This window comes from Tachypleus tridentatus, chromosome 1 (assembly GCF_004210375.1).
Source record: "Tachypleus tridentatus isolate NWPU-2018 chromosome 1, ASM421037v1, whole genome shotgun sequence".
Lineage (NCBI taxonomy): Eukaryota > Metazoa > Arthropoda > Merostomata > Xiphosura > Limulidae > Tachypleus > Tachypleus tridentatus.
In genome coordinates, this window is record NC_134825.1 from 144,336,288 (window position 1) to 144,350,678 (window position 14,391).

At 31.4% G+C, this 14,391-nt stretch overlaps 1 protein-coding gene across 4 annotated transcripts in view; it reads left to right on the forward strand.

Moving 5' to 3' along the window:
• Positions 1-14,391, forward strand: part of LOC143226021 (INO80 complex subunit B) — a 58,948-nt gene that overhangs the window by 20,758 nt on the left and 23,799 nt on the right. For all 4 annotated transcript variants that reach the window (XM_076456426.1, XM_076456395.1, XM_076456417.1 and 1 more), the window contains exons 4-5: positions 4,182-4,234; positions 13,652-13,854. In XM_076456426.1, coding sequence (XP_076312541.1) covers positions 4,182-4,234; positions 13,652-13,854 — 256 coding nt within the window. The remainder of the gene's footprint in view (positions 1-4,181; positions 4,235-13,651; positions 13,855-14,391) is intronic.

The window sequence follows — 14,391 nt, forward strand, 5'->3', positions numbered from 1 at the left end:
ATCAATATACTGTGAAAAATATGATGTATTTGATGGTATTTACTCAGTAGGTTGAAAAAAGTCAAGGCTGCATCAAGGTGTTGGTTGCTGAGTCAAAATATTTTTTTCTTAGAATTGTCTTTCCAAAATTAGGGTGCATCTTCCATGATGTAACATTTTACAAGGTGTAAAATGTAGTAATCTTTGTGAAGAGGTGAACTGTCATCTCCAGTTTAACATTTTCTTTACCTGACGATGCATTTACAATAGATACCTCTTGATGATGAGAAACCCAGTTGAAATAAAAATATATCTCAGAATGGCTGGTTATGGGTATTAACACATTCTGAGAATAGATACTTCTGCAACTATTCCCATCAGCTCTCCACTTCCGGTAAATATTTTTTTACTTGCCTCATTAAAGAATGAAGGTTCTTGAGTACAAATGCGTAGAAGATAGTGTGCGTGTGTGGAGGTGTGAAGACTTTTGTTATTTTATGACATCATACAGTGGTGCAATGCAATTATAATCATGTGAAATTAGATGGGAGCTACCTTGAGGCTAGTGTTGTACAGCCCTCTGGTAGCTACAATGACAAAAATAGCTAATTTGTGTATAGAGGTGAATGTCTGTAGGAAATACAATCTCAGGTAAGGAAAATGTCAACTAACCTTATGTAAGCAATATACAAACATCATTAGTAGGTTACATAACTTTCGTGAAATTTGAGAACTTTCTCAAAAGTATGTAGTGTCATAAAAATATTTAATTTTCATTTTTTCTAGGAATTTGTAAACAAAATTTTTTTTTGAAAGAAAATATTTATTATATATTTTCCATATTCAATACTATATCACTCTAGCTGTTATCATCAATGTAGAGTGCAATGAAATGGTTAAAATTAAGAAATGGAAATATGTACTTACCTTTGTATAACAGTCTTTAAATATCTTCTTTGGGTCATGAACATAATTTCATGTTCACTGACACTTTAATGTTTTGCCTTCCTTTCCTGTTCTTTACCATTTGTTATTTTCATGTCAACACATATCAATTAATCTCAGAGATACTTCAGTCTTGAGCAAAATTGTTTTTTAATCACTTGGTAATAAAAAAATATTATTAAACCTTTCATATATGAAGTTTAAAACACAAATAATGCATAATTAACTAAAATATAAAAGTAAAACTTGTATACAATTTAACTATCTAATTATGGCATACTTATTTAAGAAACAACTGAAATACTGTTGTGGATCAAGCAACCAACAATACTACAAGCAGTCACATCTACCCAATGATGACAGCCTAATGCCAATTTTAGAAAAACTGTTGTTAGATCAGTAAAAATGGGCCCTTTCTAATGACTAAACACATGAGTTGTAAAGCTCACGGGTAGCTGAAGAAGGTGGATGTGACATCCATCAGGGGTTGACAAAACTTAGTACCTGTTTCTTCTGGATTTAGCTGAAGAACTTTGAAATGTACATGCCACTAGGGCAAGAAAACATACTAAAAATATAAACACAGAACTGATGTTATGTGATTCAAGATATAGACTGCAAAAATTGAGATTTTTTATAGCTCTTGGGTCATGTGACAATAAAACCTAAGTTTAAATATTTTTTCAAAGGTTTTTATTGAAATTAAAAAAAAAAAATTAGAACTTAGATAATACAAAACTTTCAATTATAACATACATATATATATGATATAGTATTTTTGTCCAAATATCTTTCGCCACCAACATAGGATATGGGTGCCACAAACCTTGGGTTGTGGAATCTTAGCTCTCTGGTTGGGGCTGGTCTATTGCTGAAGATTACTCGTATTCTATTCCTCCTTTAATATAGGAACTAAGTTCCAGGTGAAGAGAACATCTGTTCTGGATGTTATGAGGTTTTCCATTCTTGTACTTTTTTGTTACATGCCTGTTCTATACAGATGCTTTCTGTATGGATTATGTCTGTACTGGCTTCTCCACCTTCTCAGTGTGGGATTCTAGCTATTGTGAAAGTGGATGGTAAATATGTTTTAGAAGTTAACATTTTCCTAAACTGAAAATATATCTCCAATAATACTTAACTCTTCTGACACTCTTCCACCCTACCTCCACACTAAAAGACAGTTTATGTCTCAAAAAGTGATTATATTGCTGGAATGAAGTGCTTATATAAAGTACCTAGATAAAGGGCATATTGAAGTCAGTAGAGAAATATGCATATTAGAATTTGTCTTAAAGCATTTGAGTGTGGTAAAAAAAAAAAAGAGTTTTCAATGCTTCAATGGGTAAAGAATGAAAATCCTGGAAATCAGTTTAGGAAAAAGTTAACTTTCATTTATACACACTTGTAATAAAGGTGTTTAATTAAATTTCAAATGTAACACAATGGTTTTTGCAGAAAAGCATTTCAAGGGACTTTCATTGTAAAAAAAAAAACTGTAGTTGAAAGACTTGTTTACTGAAAGTTTGTCACATACTTCATGATGTTTCACAAAATTCATTAAAATTTGTAACATGAAGACTGATGGTCACTTTGGGACCACAAACTCAGTTGACACAACTGAGTCTATAGCAATAAGTTAAATGATAGTTGTTTTGAGATATTCTGATACATGTTTTTGTATTCTAAAATGCATATTTAAAAGAAACAAATGATTTTGTGGAGAACCAGCATAGCATGAAAAACAAATGCTAAGAAGGTATTCTGTCAAGTGCAAATTATGAAAATAAGCTTTAGCTGTAATGAAACTCCAAAACTACTTATTTTTCATATACATTTGTTATCTATTATTATATTATTTTTAAACATTAGAAACCTTTTAGGTCACGTAACAAAAAGAAAATATAAAAGTGAATAAAACATTTGATTAGCTTAAGCAGTGTCATTTGATTGTAACCTGATTGATTACTAACACAAAGTTTTCACAATGTGAATAATTAACATAGTAAAGTTATTAAGATTATTAGGAAGCAGATGTGAAAAGATTATGTTGCTGAGGGTGCTTTAATAAATAATTGAAATTCTCTGTTCTAATTTGCAGTCATTCTAGAAAAAATGTGTTATTGGTTTTATTTTGTATTTTGTGGTTGTTCATTTAATGAAATTACTACAATTGTGTGTTAAAGTAGAGGAAATGGGAGAGAAAATATGACGTTTTACCCAAAAAAGTAACTGTTGCTATTCATTTAGATTTTAGATGTTTCTAGAAATATTGTAATTAAAACGTGCAAGTTGACAGATTAAAAAAGAATTATTCTTTGTATGCAAATCACTTAGCATTTAGACTGACTAAGTAAAAACTTGATAAAGTTTTACAGGCAAATCTTTAGTAAAAGTAGTCTATTGTGTCTGATGGTTTTTTTTTTTTTCAGAACAAATTTATAATGTTTACTAAAACCTTGGCAAATTTCATGAGGATACAGCTCACTCGGAGATATATTTCAGTTTATGGTTACAAATGATCAAGTCTGCAAACAGAGTTTATCACAGGTTTTTATCGCAGCATGAGCTCAAACTCAAAAAGAAGAGCTTTCAGTACATTAGAAGTAGCTAACTGTTTGAAAATTATTTCAATTATAAAAAATTAAACTTTTTGTTTTTACAGTTTATATACACTATAGAAATGTGCCCAATAATTTAATGTACTTTCACTTTATTGGAATGTATATGTAACCACTTGAGTTGCACCACAGCTTTAATTTTCAAACATTCACTACTGCTTAACCATAAACATGTGAGTACTAAAAATGAGTACCCAAAATTTCCCAGCAAATTACTTTATGGTGGTAAAATATTTATAGAAAATATTGTTTTCATGATAGTGAACCAGTGTAAGAAAAATCCAGAAGTTACAAACATAGAGTACAGAAGGCTCGACTCTCAATCATTCCTACGTTGAAAAATTCTTAATGATTTGTCACTGAACTATAATTTCTTAGTACATTTCATTATATGTCTGCTAAACATAAAACTACACATTTTTATGATATGTAAAACTTTGTATCAGCCTGACTTAAGGATGATGTAAATGTGAATCAGAAATGTGCTTTGATCATAATTTCTGTATCATTGTCAAAATATTAAACCTGTTTCATAAGGACAGGTTAATAGTTAATGTATTGATAAGTGAATTGTAAGATTATAATGTATTAAAATTATGAACAACTGGTCTATAAATGTAATGTAATTTTTTTCAGTGTTGTAAAAGCAGAGATTCCAGAACCTTCCAGTGAAGATTCAGAAAGTGTTGGTGAGTTTGATATTTATATTCAGTTATTTTTTCTGACTCCAGCAATCATGTTTACAGATTTGATTGGCATATAAATAATAAACTTCAGAGTTGATTCGTTTATGTCATCAATCAGAATGAACTGAATTTATTACTCTTCTGTTAAGGAGTTTGATAATAATATCTACTTCACAAAATTAGATATCTTTTTATGTCTTGGTAACAAAATATTGTTGAAAGAAATTATATAACCATTTTGCTACATGCTGAAAATAAAATACATGAATTCATATATATATTTGCTTGTCTAAAGTATTTATGCTCTGTGTATGTATATCTTTACAAAATTATCATGTAACTCTTAAGTTTCACCATTCTTTTGCCACTGTACAGGCTCCATAACTATTATTTCTTTCACTGATAGTGTTTTTATTAGCTTTTCAAAGTACGTTATTCTGTATCTTACTTCAGAGTAAAGTTTCTTACTCAGGTTATTACAATAATAATATATAATGATATCATCAACTGCCCATGATGAACATATGCAACAGAACACTGGTTTATTTTCTTCTATTTTGTATATTTTCATTTTAGATGCTGCATTATAATATTTCTTGTCATTAATTTTAAGGACAATAACTTACAACACAAAACATTGGGGGGGCAGGGGTTGATTTCCTACAGTGGACTCAGCAAATAGCCCATTGTTGCTTTGTTCTAAAACACACTTTTTCAGCTGTCTCAAAAAGTTGCTAATGATGTTTGAAAGTAGTGATTTTTATATCTAATTTGTGTTTATAAAATTGTTTTTATTAACAAATAGAGAAAGCATAAAAGTTTATTCTTTCTTAAATTAAAAAAGACCATTAGTGAATTTAATAAAAGTGATAAAATCAAAATGGACTAAGGTGTTGGTGTAAAAGATGTGCTATTGATTATTGTAATGAAACTGAAATGAAATACACGAAAAAGTCCAACATGAATATGGTGATCAAATTGTTGAAACACCTTTAGAAAAACGTAAGAAAATCACCATTCATAAAAAGAGATTGAATGAAATTAAAAAGTGTTATATGTGCAAAGAATATAAATCATTTTATGAATTTACTGAAAATGGAAATAATTGTGATGGTCATAATTTTGTGTGTTAAAAATTTGTTAATGATTATTTTAATAAAATCAGACTAAAATGTATGAAAAAAAAGGAATGTAAATGTCTTTTAAAATTTGTTAAAGCACATATTGAAGAACAAAAATAACTATTATGGGCATATAAAAATAGTACAGTAAAAAAATAGGTCTGGGATAATAAGTTTGTTACTAATAAAGAGAGTGGGCAGTTCCATATATAACTTTAAGGTAGTACCAACCATCTCTTGCATCTTTGTGCCATGAAAACTTTTGCTTCCAGGGCTCTTCTGTCTCTTTCCCTTTACTCTTGTGTAGGAGGTTCTATTGATTTTGGGAACACTTGTTTGCAAGAAGCCATGACCCCTGTTAAGCTTGTGTGCACATGCATCCGACTCAGAAAGTTCAGAGGGATTAATGGAACATGCTTTAAGATCCCTTATCTGTTATATCTCTGTTTGGTTTGATCTCTGCAGTACAACCTGGAATATACCAGTCTTCCCTCATCTTGTCCTTCATATTTAAACCAATTTCTTATTTTCTGTTACTAGCAATTCTAAACACAGCCACTCTCTCCAGGGTCTGATCTCCAGGGGAGTGTTCTCTGTCTTAACTTTTTCATATGATTTTTCAAATTTGGTTGCCAAAATTTTGTGTCAAAAAGTGGTAAATGCCTCCCACATTTAGCCTGTATTTATCCCCCTGAACTTTTTGGTCATTTTTTTACATCAGCTGCAAGGTACTTGTTCTTTGGACTTGTGCTCTGTATTTCCTTTACTAGTTGTATGATTACTGTATTTGTCATGGTATGCTATGTTTTTGATGTTTTGAATCTGGTTGTTAATTGCTTTTCTCATCTGAACAGAATTCTTTCCATGGAGAAGTCCTTTCACCTTTTAGTTTTTTTATGGCTTTGTTCCAGTTGCCGCCTGGCACAGCCAAGTGGTTAAGGGACTCGACTTGTAATCCGAGGGTCGTGGGTTTGAATCCCCATCACACCAAACATGCTCGCCCTTTCAGCCATGGGGGCATTATAAGTGATAGTTGTTCCCACTTTTTGTTGGTAAAAGAATAGCCCAAGAGTTGGTGGTGAGTGGTGATGATAGCTCCCTTCCCTATTGTTTTACACTGCTAAAGAGATGGCTAGTGCAGATAACCCTCATGTAGCTTTGTGCAAATTTCAAAACCAAAAATTGTTCCAATTTTAGAAAATTTCATTTCCAGAGTTCCTCTCTTTTAGTTAGTCATGCCACACTCAACTGTTTGGGTTTTCATTGCTCTGAAACTGAATTAATTTAGTCTTCTTTTTTGTGCCTGTTCCCTCCTTTGCCTCCTTCTCTATCATTCAAAACATTCCTTCTTGTGTTCTTAGGATTACTGTTCTGTATTTGGTTCAGTTTTTGTTTCTCCATCTACTTTACTTGCATAACAGAGAAGATCTTCCTCTCCTCATTTAGAGGTCCCTCCTCCATTAATCTAGATTGTCCAATTTTTATACCAGGATTTCATGGCTTCATTTTCATGTCTGGGATTTGTCCAATCCCCTGAAAGATACATATTTTCCTGCAGGGTAGCTTTTTTTTCTTTTTCGTTTTTGTATGCCTTCTACTCTTATCATCTATTAACATAAATGGGCTATCTACCATTGCTCTCTTCAGTTGGGTCATCCCACTCTTCTGCACCTTATTGCCTTTGTTATCTGGATTATCAAGAAAGGCCTGTCTTGATCATTTTAAGTAATTGAGCAGCATTGGTCAGAACCTTCCATCTTTTGCTAGGTACTAATTTCGTTCTTTTGCTGTATTTCATGTAATGTGTTGAAGCCTTTTGTCAATTTCTCACCTTGTCTAGATCCTCTTTCACCTGGGAACTTTATGTGGTTTTTCAGGCTTATACATGACTTAACCTTTGAGCCTTTGGCTTTCTACTCCTTATAGCATTTGTCTTTCAAGACATGCTTTTTTCTCCTTGCTTGTACTTGTATTCATTCAGATATGTCTTGGATATCTCATGTACTCTTTATCATTGGGACCAGGTGGCATGTGATTGAATGTTTTCTACCATCTTTTTGTCTCATTTAACTTCGTCATTGTATAACAGCACTTCTATTCTTATTGTCTTTTGTGACCTGTAAGAGCTGTCCATTGCTACCTTGCTCAGACCATCCATTTTCCTGAAAATCACCATTGCCTATTTTTATGGTGGCAAACTTTCCCTTTTTGGGATTTATACCCTTCCACTTTAATTGGTTGAGTTTGCCAGATCATCTGTCTCGCATATTTTCTTTGGGTGAGTATGATTATACCTTCTTTTGTCTTCTCCAACCAGATTTGACATGCCACAATCTTTCTTGTCTCTCTTCGTTGCTGATCCTGAAAAGAGATCTAGAGGCTAAATGTGTGGCCTAAATCAAACATATTCAACTCCATCTATTTACATAATTAAGTGGTTTCATGTGCTTCTGGTTTTTTCCCCCTCCATTTGTTTGTTATTGTCCAGTCTACCTACAGGCTCTAGTGTAGTAAGATCTGCCTGTTGTGTTTTTCAGTAATTTTCATGTCATTCATATTTTTCATAGTACTTCTTCAGGTGTATCATTATGTTTGTACACATTCCAGTTCATTGCAGGTTCCTCAAAAAAGAAAAAGGGGGGCTGTTTTGGCAGTGTACATCTATAAGTGTCATGGCTGTTTCCATACTTCTAAAAAAAGAATGGGTACCAAGTATAATAAATCTGGTTTGAGCTTACTATCTTTAGTCATAGTAATTCATTGCAATGTCTCTGTGGCACCCCAGTTCTAAATAATTATGCCTACTGTCTGTGGTTAATCCATACTCTCCAGTTTTCTTGAAATTTCTCCCCCTTCTGTTCTTCTAGAAGAGTATAGGAGAATTATTACTTTCAGAGTCTTAAGCCAATGGGTATGTTGATATGGAGTTTTCTCTGTGAATGGTGTCTTCCATCCAGTATGAACGAAGTTGTAACACCCTAAAGCCCACCTTTTTGAGTTACAAATGGCACTGGATTAATTAATTGAAATTATAATTTTTTATTATTGCTATTTTCACTTAATCAATGCAGCCAAAACATTGCTGTTATGACTTCTCAATATTTTTTTATTGATTAAATATGTTTAATTTTTGACCGTCATGGTCTAGCCATTGAGAGGGAGGGGTGCCTCAAGAGTTGAATGTCTTTAGGTTGATTCCAGTCACTACCAAACATGCTTGATTTTTGTTTCTTTACTTTTGAATTATGGTGAAGATACTAAGGTTACCTGTCAGTGATTTTGAATTGCCAGTGAAAAAAAAAGACAACAACATGGCAGTTTTTATAGTGTGTTATATTTCTACGTTGTTATGGTGTAACTGTATGTTTTAAATGTGTAACTTGGCTTTGGAAACTGATCAGCTATTGCACCAAGACTTTTTTTTTTCTTTCATGACACTGTTAATGCTATACCCATTCAAATAATAACCCACATACATAATCTTGCATTCCTTTTAATAAAACCTCTCTCTCTTTTATTTGCTCAACTCAATAAATGATCTAAATCCCTTGGTAAAGCAACAGCGTTATCTTCACCTAGCAACATCCAAGACCTTATTATCATCTACAAATTTAAGTAATCTATTTACTCTTTCTTCATCCATGTTATTGATGTAAATCAAAAAGAGCTAAAGCCCTAAAAGTGAACCCTGAGGTACCCACATGATATTACTCAAATTTGACTTAACTCCCTTTGTAACAACCCTCTGCTTTCTTTCATTCAGCCACTCTTCTGTCCAATTGCTAACTTGAGTCATTTTTTACAAGCTTTTTAGGTATTACCTTGTCAAATGCTTTCTTAAAATCTAGATAGATCAAATTTACACCCTTACCATCATCTACATAAGCAGTAACATTTTCAAAGAATGTCAAACTATTTCTAAGACAAGATTTTTCCTTAGTGAAATCATGTTGATTATCCAATAAAATTATAATTACTGTTTAATGATTTTGCATATCATCTTTTAACAGATTTTCCAAAGCTTTTCCCACAACTGATGCAAAACAAATTGGTCTGTAATCAATGTTACAATTTTTATCACCTTCCTTGAAAAGAGGAGCTGCATTGGCTAACTTTCAATCCTGTAGTACCTAAATAGTAGGAAGTGGCTTACATATCCAATCTTTAACCTCTTTCAAAACTCTTAGGGAAATATTATCTGGCATATAGTTTTTTAAGACTTCCAAATTTTCTTAACCATCTCAGAATTAATACAGTGATCTTATTTCTAATTATCAACTGTTCAAGATATGGAATACTTTTTAAATATTTGTTGGTAAACATGTGAAGAAAAATTAAAATTTAATAAATCAGCCACCTCATAATTATCAGATACTAGCCTTCCTTTAGTTATCATACCTTAATGTTCTTTTCCCCATTCTAACATTTTTTTACCCTTACTGTTAATTTTAGCATTTTTTGTCAACCTTGTATGATAAATCTTTTTGATGTCCTAATATCCATTTCACCAACTTTGTTTTTGATATTCTATAATTGTCTAAGTCTCCAGTCACACCAGTTAATTTAAATTTATGGTGTTTTTCTTTAATTGTATTTCTTAACCTCTGTGTGAGCCAGCCTTTTTTTTTTTTTACTTGAAGCTATCATTTTCTTTCTCTGAGGAATATTTAAAACTTTTCAACATCTGATTAGCATCTCCAAATGACTCAGTTGCCCAATTCACAACAGATGATTATTGTCATATCCCTTCACTTTGCACCATAAAATGCCAAACACACCCACCTACATCCCTTCAAAATCTGTTTTTTTGAAATCTGTAACCAAAATATCATTATTCCTTATCTCCACATGCAGCAAAACATCAAACTTCATGAAGCAATGATCACCTTCACCCAATGTTTCCCAATTTCTAGTTTCTTGATCATTTCTGGATTTCAAGTTAACAATAAATCTAAAATAGAATTGTTTCTAGTAGGTTCCTTAACTAATTTGTGAAGAAAGCCATCCTGAAGAGTTTCCAAAAAAAGCCTTTCTCTTTCATGGTTTGAATCTACAATTTCCCAATCTGTATGCCTGAAATTAAAATCACCCATAATTACGACTTCATTAATCACTGAAAATCTGAATCTCTTTGTAAAGTTTCTCACTAATTTCATCAATGTCATCTGGTGGTTCTGTAACAAATTCTCACTAAAAACCTTTTCCTTTTATATCCACTCATAGAAAAATCCCAATGAATTCAGTCTCCTTGCTATTATCATTAATATTCTCAACTTTAACAGGAAGTAACTCACACTTTACACATAAAGTCATTCCCCTACCCTCTTTAATGCTCTATCCCTACTAAATAGCTGTAATTCTGTATTTCAGAGAAAATTCAGTTATAAAATTTTTTGTGTTTAACCATGTTTAAGTTATTCCCATTGCATCAAAATCCTCCATTCCAGTTAATGCTTTAAAGTCATTTAGTTTATTTCTTTCACTTAAAACATTATAGTAATAACAATTAAAGCTATTCTTATAACCTCTTTTATGGCAATTTAATAAGATAAACTTTTCTCTGCCTCTTATTCTTTTTGCATTTAGTTTTTCTTGACTCTCACCACTGTTTAGTCCTAGTTTAAAATTTCACTTGCAGCTGAATTAATAGACCTAGCAAATAGCTATTTCCAACCTTATTTAATGTAAACAATCCATTCCAAAAAGTCCTTTCTTCCATTGAACCAATCCCACAAGTCCAACCAACCTGTCTGCTTATCCTTGCATACTAACCTAAGCTAATTTTAGGTAGTATCCCTGACAAAATTATACTATGGCTTTTTTTTGTAATGATTTACCAACCATTTGTATTTATTAATTATCTCCTCTGAACTACCTTTCCCTACATAATTAGTCCCTACATGTACCACAAAAACTGCATCTTTTGCTAACCTCCTTTATTATATCTCCTACTCTAAATCCTTCACCTGTGCCCATGCATAGCATAATCTAATTCTCTTCTCATTATTTACCTCACAGACTGTTCTATTTATATGACTTATGAAGGAATCACCTTTAATTTCTCTATCATACACATTTTTCTCTGACCTTTTTGGTTTTCTTCTCTCCAATAGTTCCTTATCTGCAGAAGCTAAGGACTGAAATTTGTTGCTCAACAGATTAGGCTCATCACTCTAATAGTACTGTAACTTCTTGAATGTCATTGTTAGCAGATGTATCCCTTGCATGTAAATGGTTAAGTTCTTCTTGACATACTGCTGGCATTTCCCGAAGACCATATATGTCTTTATCTAATGCCATACCTTGATTAGGATGATCTCTAACTTCATCTCCAGTCTACAAACTCTACGTAAAAATTGCACATCTTCATTACTAGCTTCTTTAAAAGTACATGCCAGTCCCGAGTTCCCAAATAAAATCCATTCATTTGGTTTGTTACACTTAACAAACTGTGAATGCTCAACTCCTACACTGACCATAATTATTGTAGCTCAACATGGTTGGTAGGGGTATTAAAACTTTTATTAAAATAAAGTAGAAAGCAACATTTTGACTTTCTTAGGTCATCTTCAGGTTAACAGAGAGTGTTTGCAATTGACTGTTACCAGACGCTTCTATTGATGAGAGTGTAAATATGTATGGGATTGAGGTGGCATTGCAGTTAGATGTTAGGTTATTAATTAGTATAAATATAAAGGTGTTCCTTTATTTTGTCTTTAGTTTTTGTATAAGTAGGGCTTCTTTGATTTTGCATTAGTTTTTATTTGTTTCCCTACTTAGTATCGTGGTGTTTTCTATGGTTATGTTGTGTTTATTTGATTTGCAGTGTTCAAAAATGTGTGAAAGTGTTTTTGTGTTCTTTGAATCTGGTTTCCATATTCTACTTGTTTCTTCAAAATAGAAGCATGGCAGTTGTTGCATTGTATTTTATAAATTATGTTGGTGTTGTGTTTGCCAGTTTATCAGATTTAGTTTTGTACCTGGGTTTTGAAGAAATTTGGTGTTTACTGGAATGTTGTGTTTTGTTATAAGTTTTTTCCAAATGTTGGTTATTTTTCTGCTGATGTTGGGAATATATGGTTAATGAATCTTGATTTAAAGTGCAATTATCATCATTATCAGTTTGCTGCTCTTGTCAATTCATCATATTTATATCCAAAAGTTTATTAAAATTAACAGAAATACAATGGATATCTGCTTGTGATTTTATATGGTATAATCAATCAAAAGTAAAACAAAAAATAAACTATTTGCTAATAAGAATTGCCTGTCAGAGATGCAGATATTTTTTTTTCTTCTTGAACTGCTAAATAGAAGGAAAGCAACTGGATACCTGTAACCAATAATGTTATTTTTCTTCTTGTATAGATTATAATAGTTATTATTCACTTAGCAAATGATGCTAATCACCCAGCTCCAATCATAGTGAAAATCATTACTTCTTACCCTCATTCTTTAGTTAAATATAGATAGTAAAGCAAGATATTCTGATATGAACTAAAAAATGATAAAAATTTAATTTAGCATTATTAGTGTTCTAAAAATGTACAGTGGCTAATATCACAGTTAAATCTATATGATTATTCAGCATAATAAATAATCTCATATAAACTAGATTACAATATGATTAATTTTTGTGACTTTAATTAACTAAATTATGAACCAAAATTAATGTTTCAGTTAATCAGTTTGTATCACAACTTATGAAAATATTCAACTAATGAAATTTAGTTGATTATCAGTATTACTCTTGTTGATTGTTCCAGCTATAGTAGCTTCCTGTAAGAATAACGAGTCAGTAAATGTAATCAATTAATAAGCTCAACAGTTAATTGATTATAAAGTTCCATTAATTGTATGGTTACATACACACAAGTAAATATGATTGGTTAATAAAAACAAATTTTTGTTCTTTTAGATTTTAATATTATAAATTTAATTATGACATTCATTTTTTTTTGCAAAAACATTTATATGCTAAAAACTGTGTATTTTATAATGTACTATTCAGTAATTCCAATTTTTTTAAGAATAGGAATGAAATGCTGAAAATAAATTCAACAAAATCAAAAAACGTTCTTAAATTTACCAAAACTTCACCTCCTAATGGTGAATCTTGGCTAGTATTATCTAGCACTATGTAATTTGCCATGAAATTTGCACAAAATGCTGGGTTCTTTACATGTTATATTTGCATGGAAAGTTTATTGCTTATAAGGTATTTATACAATTTATTGTGTCATTAGCATCAGAGTTTTAATTGATTATTCCCACATACTAAAATGCTTATTTTTTGTAGTGGTTGATGATCGGCTTTCTCCATCTCAGTCAAGTAACTCAGCTACTATGCCCACTCTAACTGGAGTTGGACCAGGACACTCTTGTGTTGGTAGTGAGGAAGAAGAAGAAGCTTGGCTTGAAGCTTTAGAGTCTGGGCGGTTGGAGGAAGTGGATGAAGAATTGAAAAAGATGCGAGACCCAACATTCATGACTGCTCGACAGGTTAGTTATAAACTTTTTATATTAATTAATCAAAATATAAATAAATAAAATATTCTTATAATATCTTACAACTTTCTAGACATTCCTAATTTTCTCATAAATTAACTATAGTAAATCTGAAATTTAGAGACGAATTGTCTAATATAAGTCAGGAAATTAATCTAATAAAAGAAGTATGTTAGTATGCAAGATCTGTATTATTAGTTTAATTTAGGAACTGTAATTAGATATTACATTTTTATCACTGCAAGCTTCCTTATCCTTTGAATTTTATAAACAAATATGTTATCCCATCATAGTTTAAATTACTGAATATCTATGTTAATCCCATATTTAAAAAATGGCAGATTCATAAGTTATTTTTACTTTTTTTTTCCAAGAAAGAAACTAGTATCAGTGTGCTGAACATCTTAAATACTGTAATATACAGGTTTTTTACTCATGTTGCTAATGGGTACATGTCTAGGGGACATATTTTTCTGGTTATTGTGGTACAATTTTAATTGATATATTTTCAATATAAAGTATGTGCTTTTT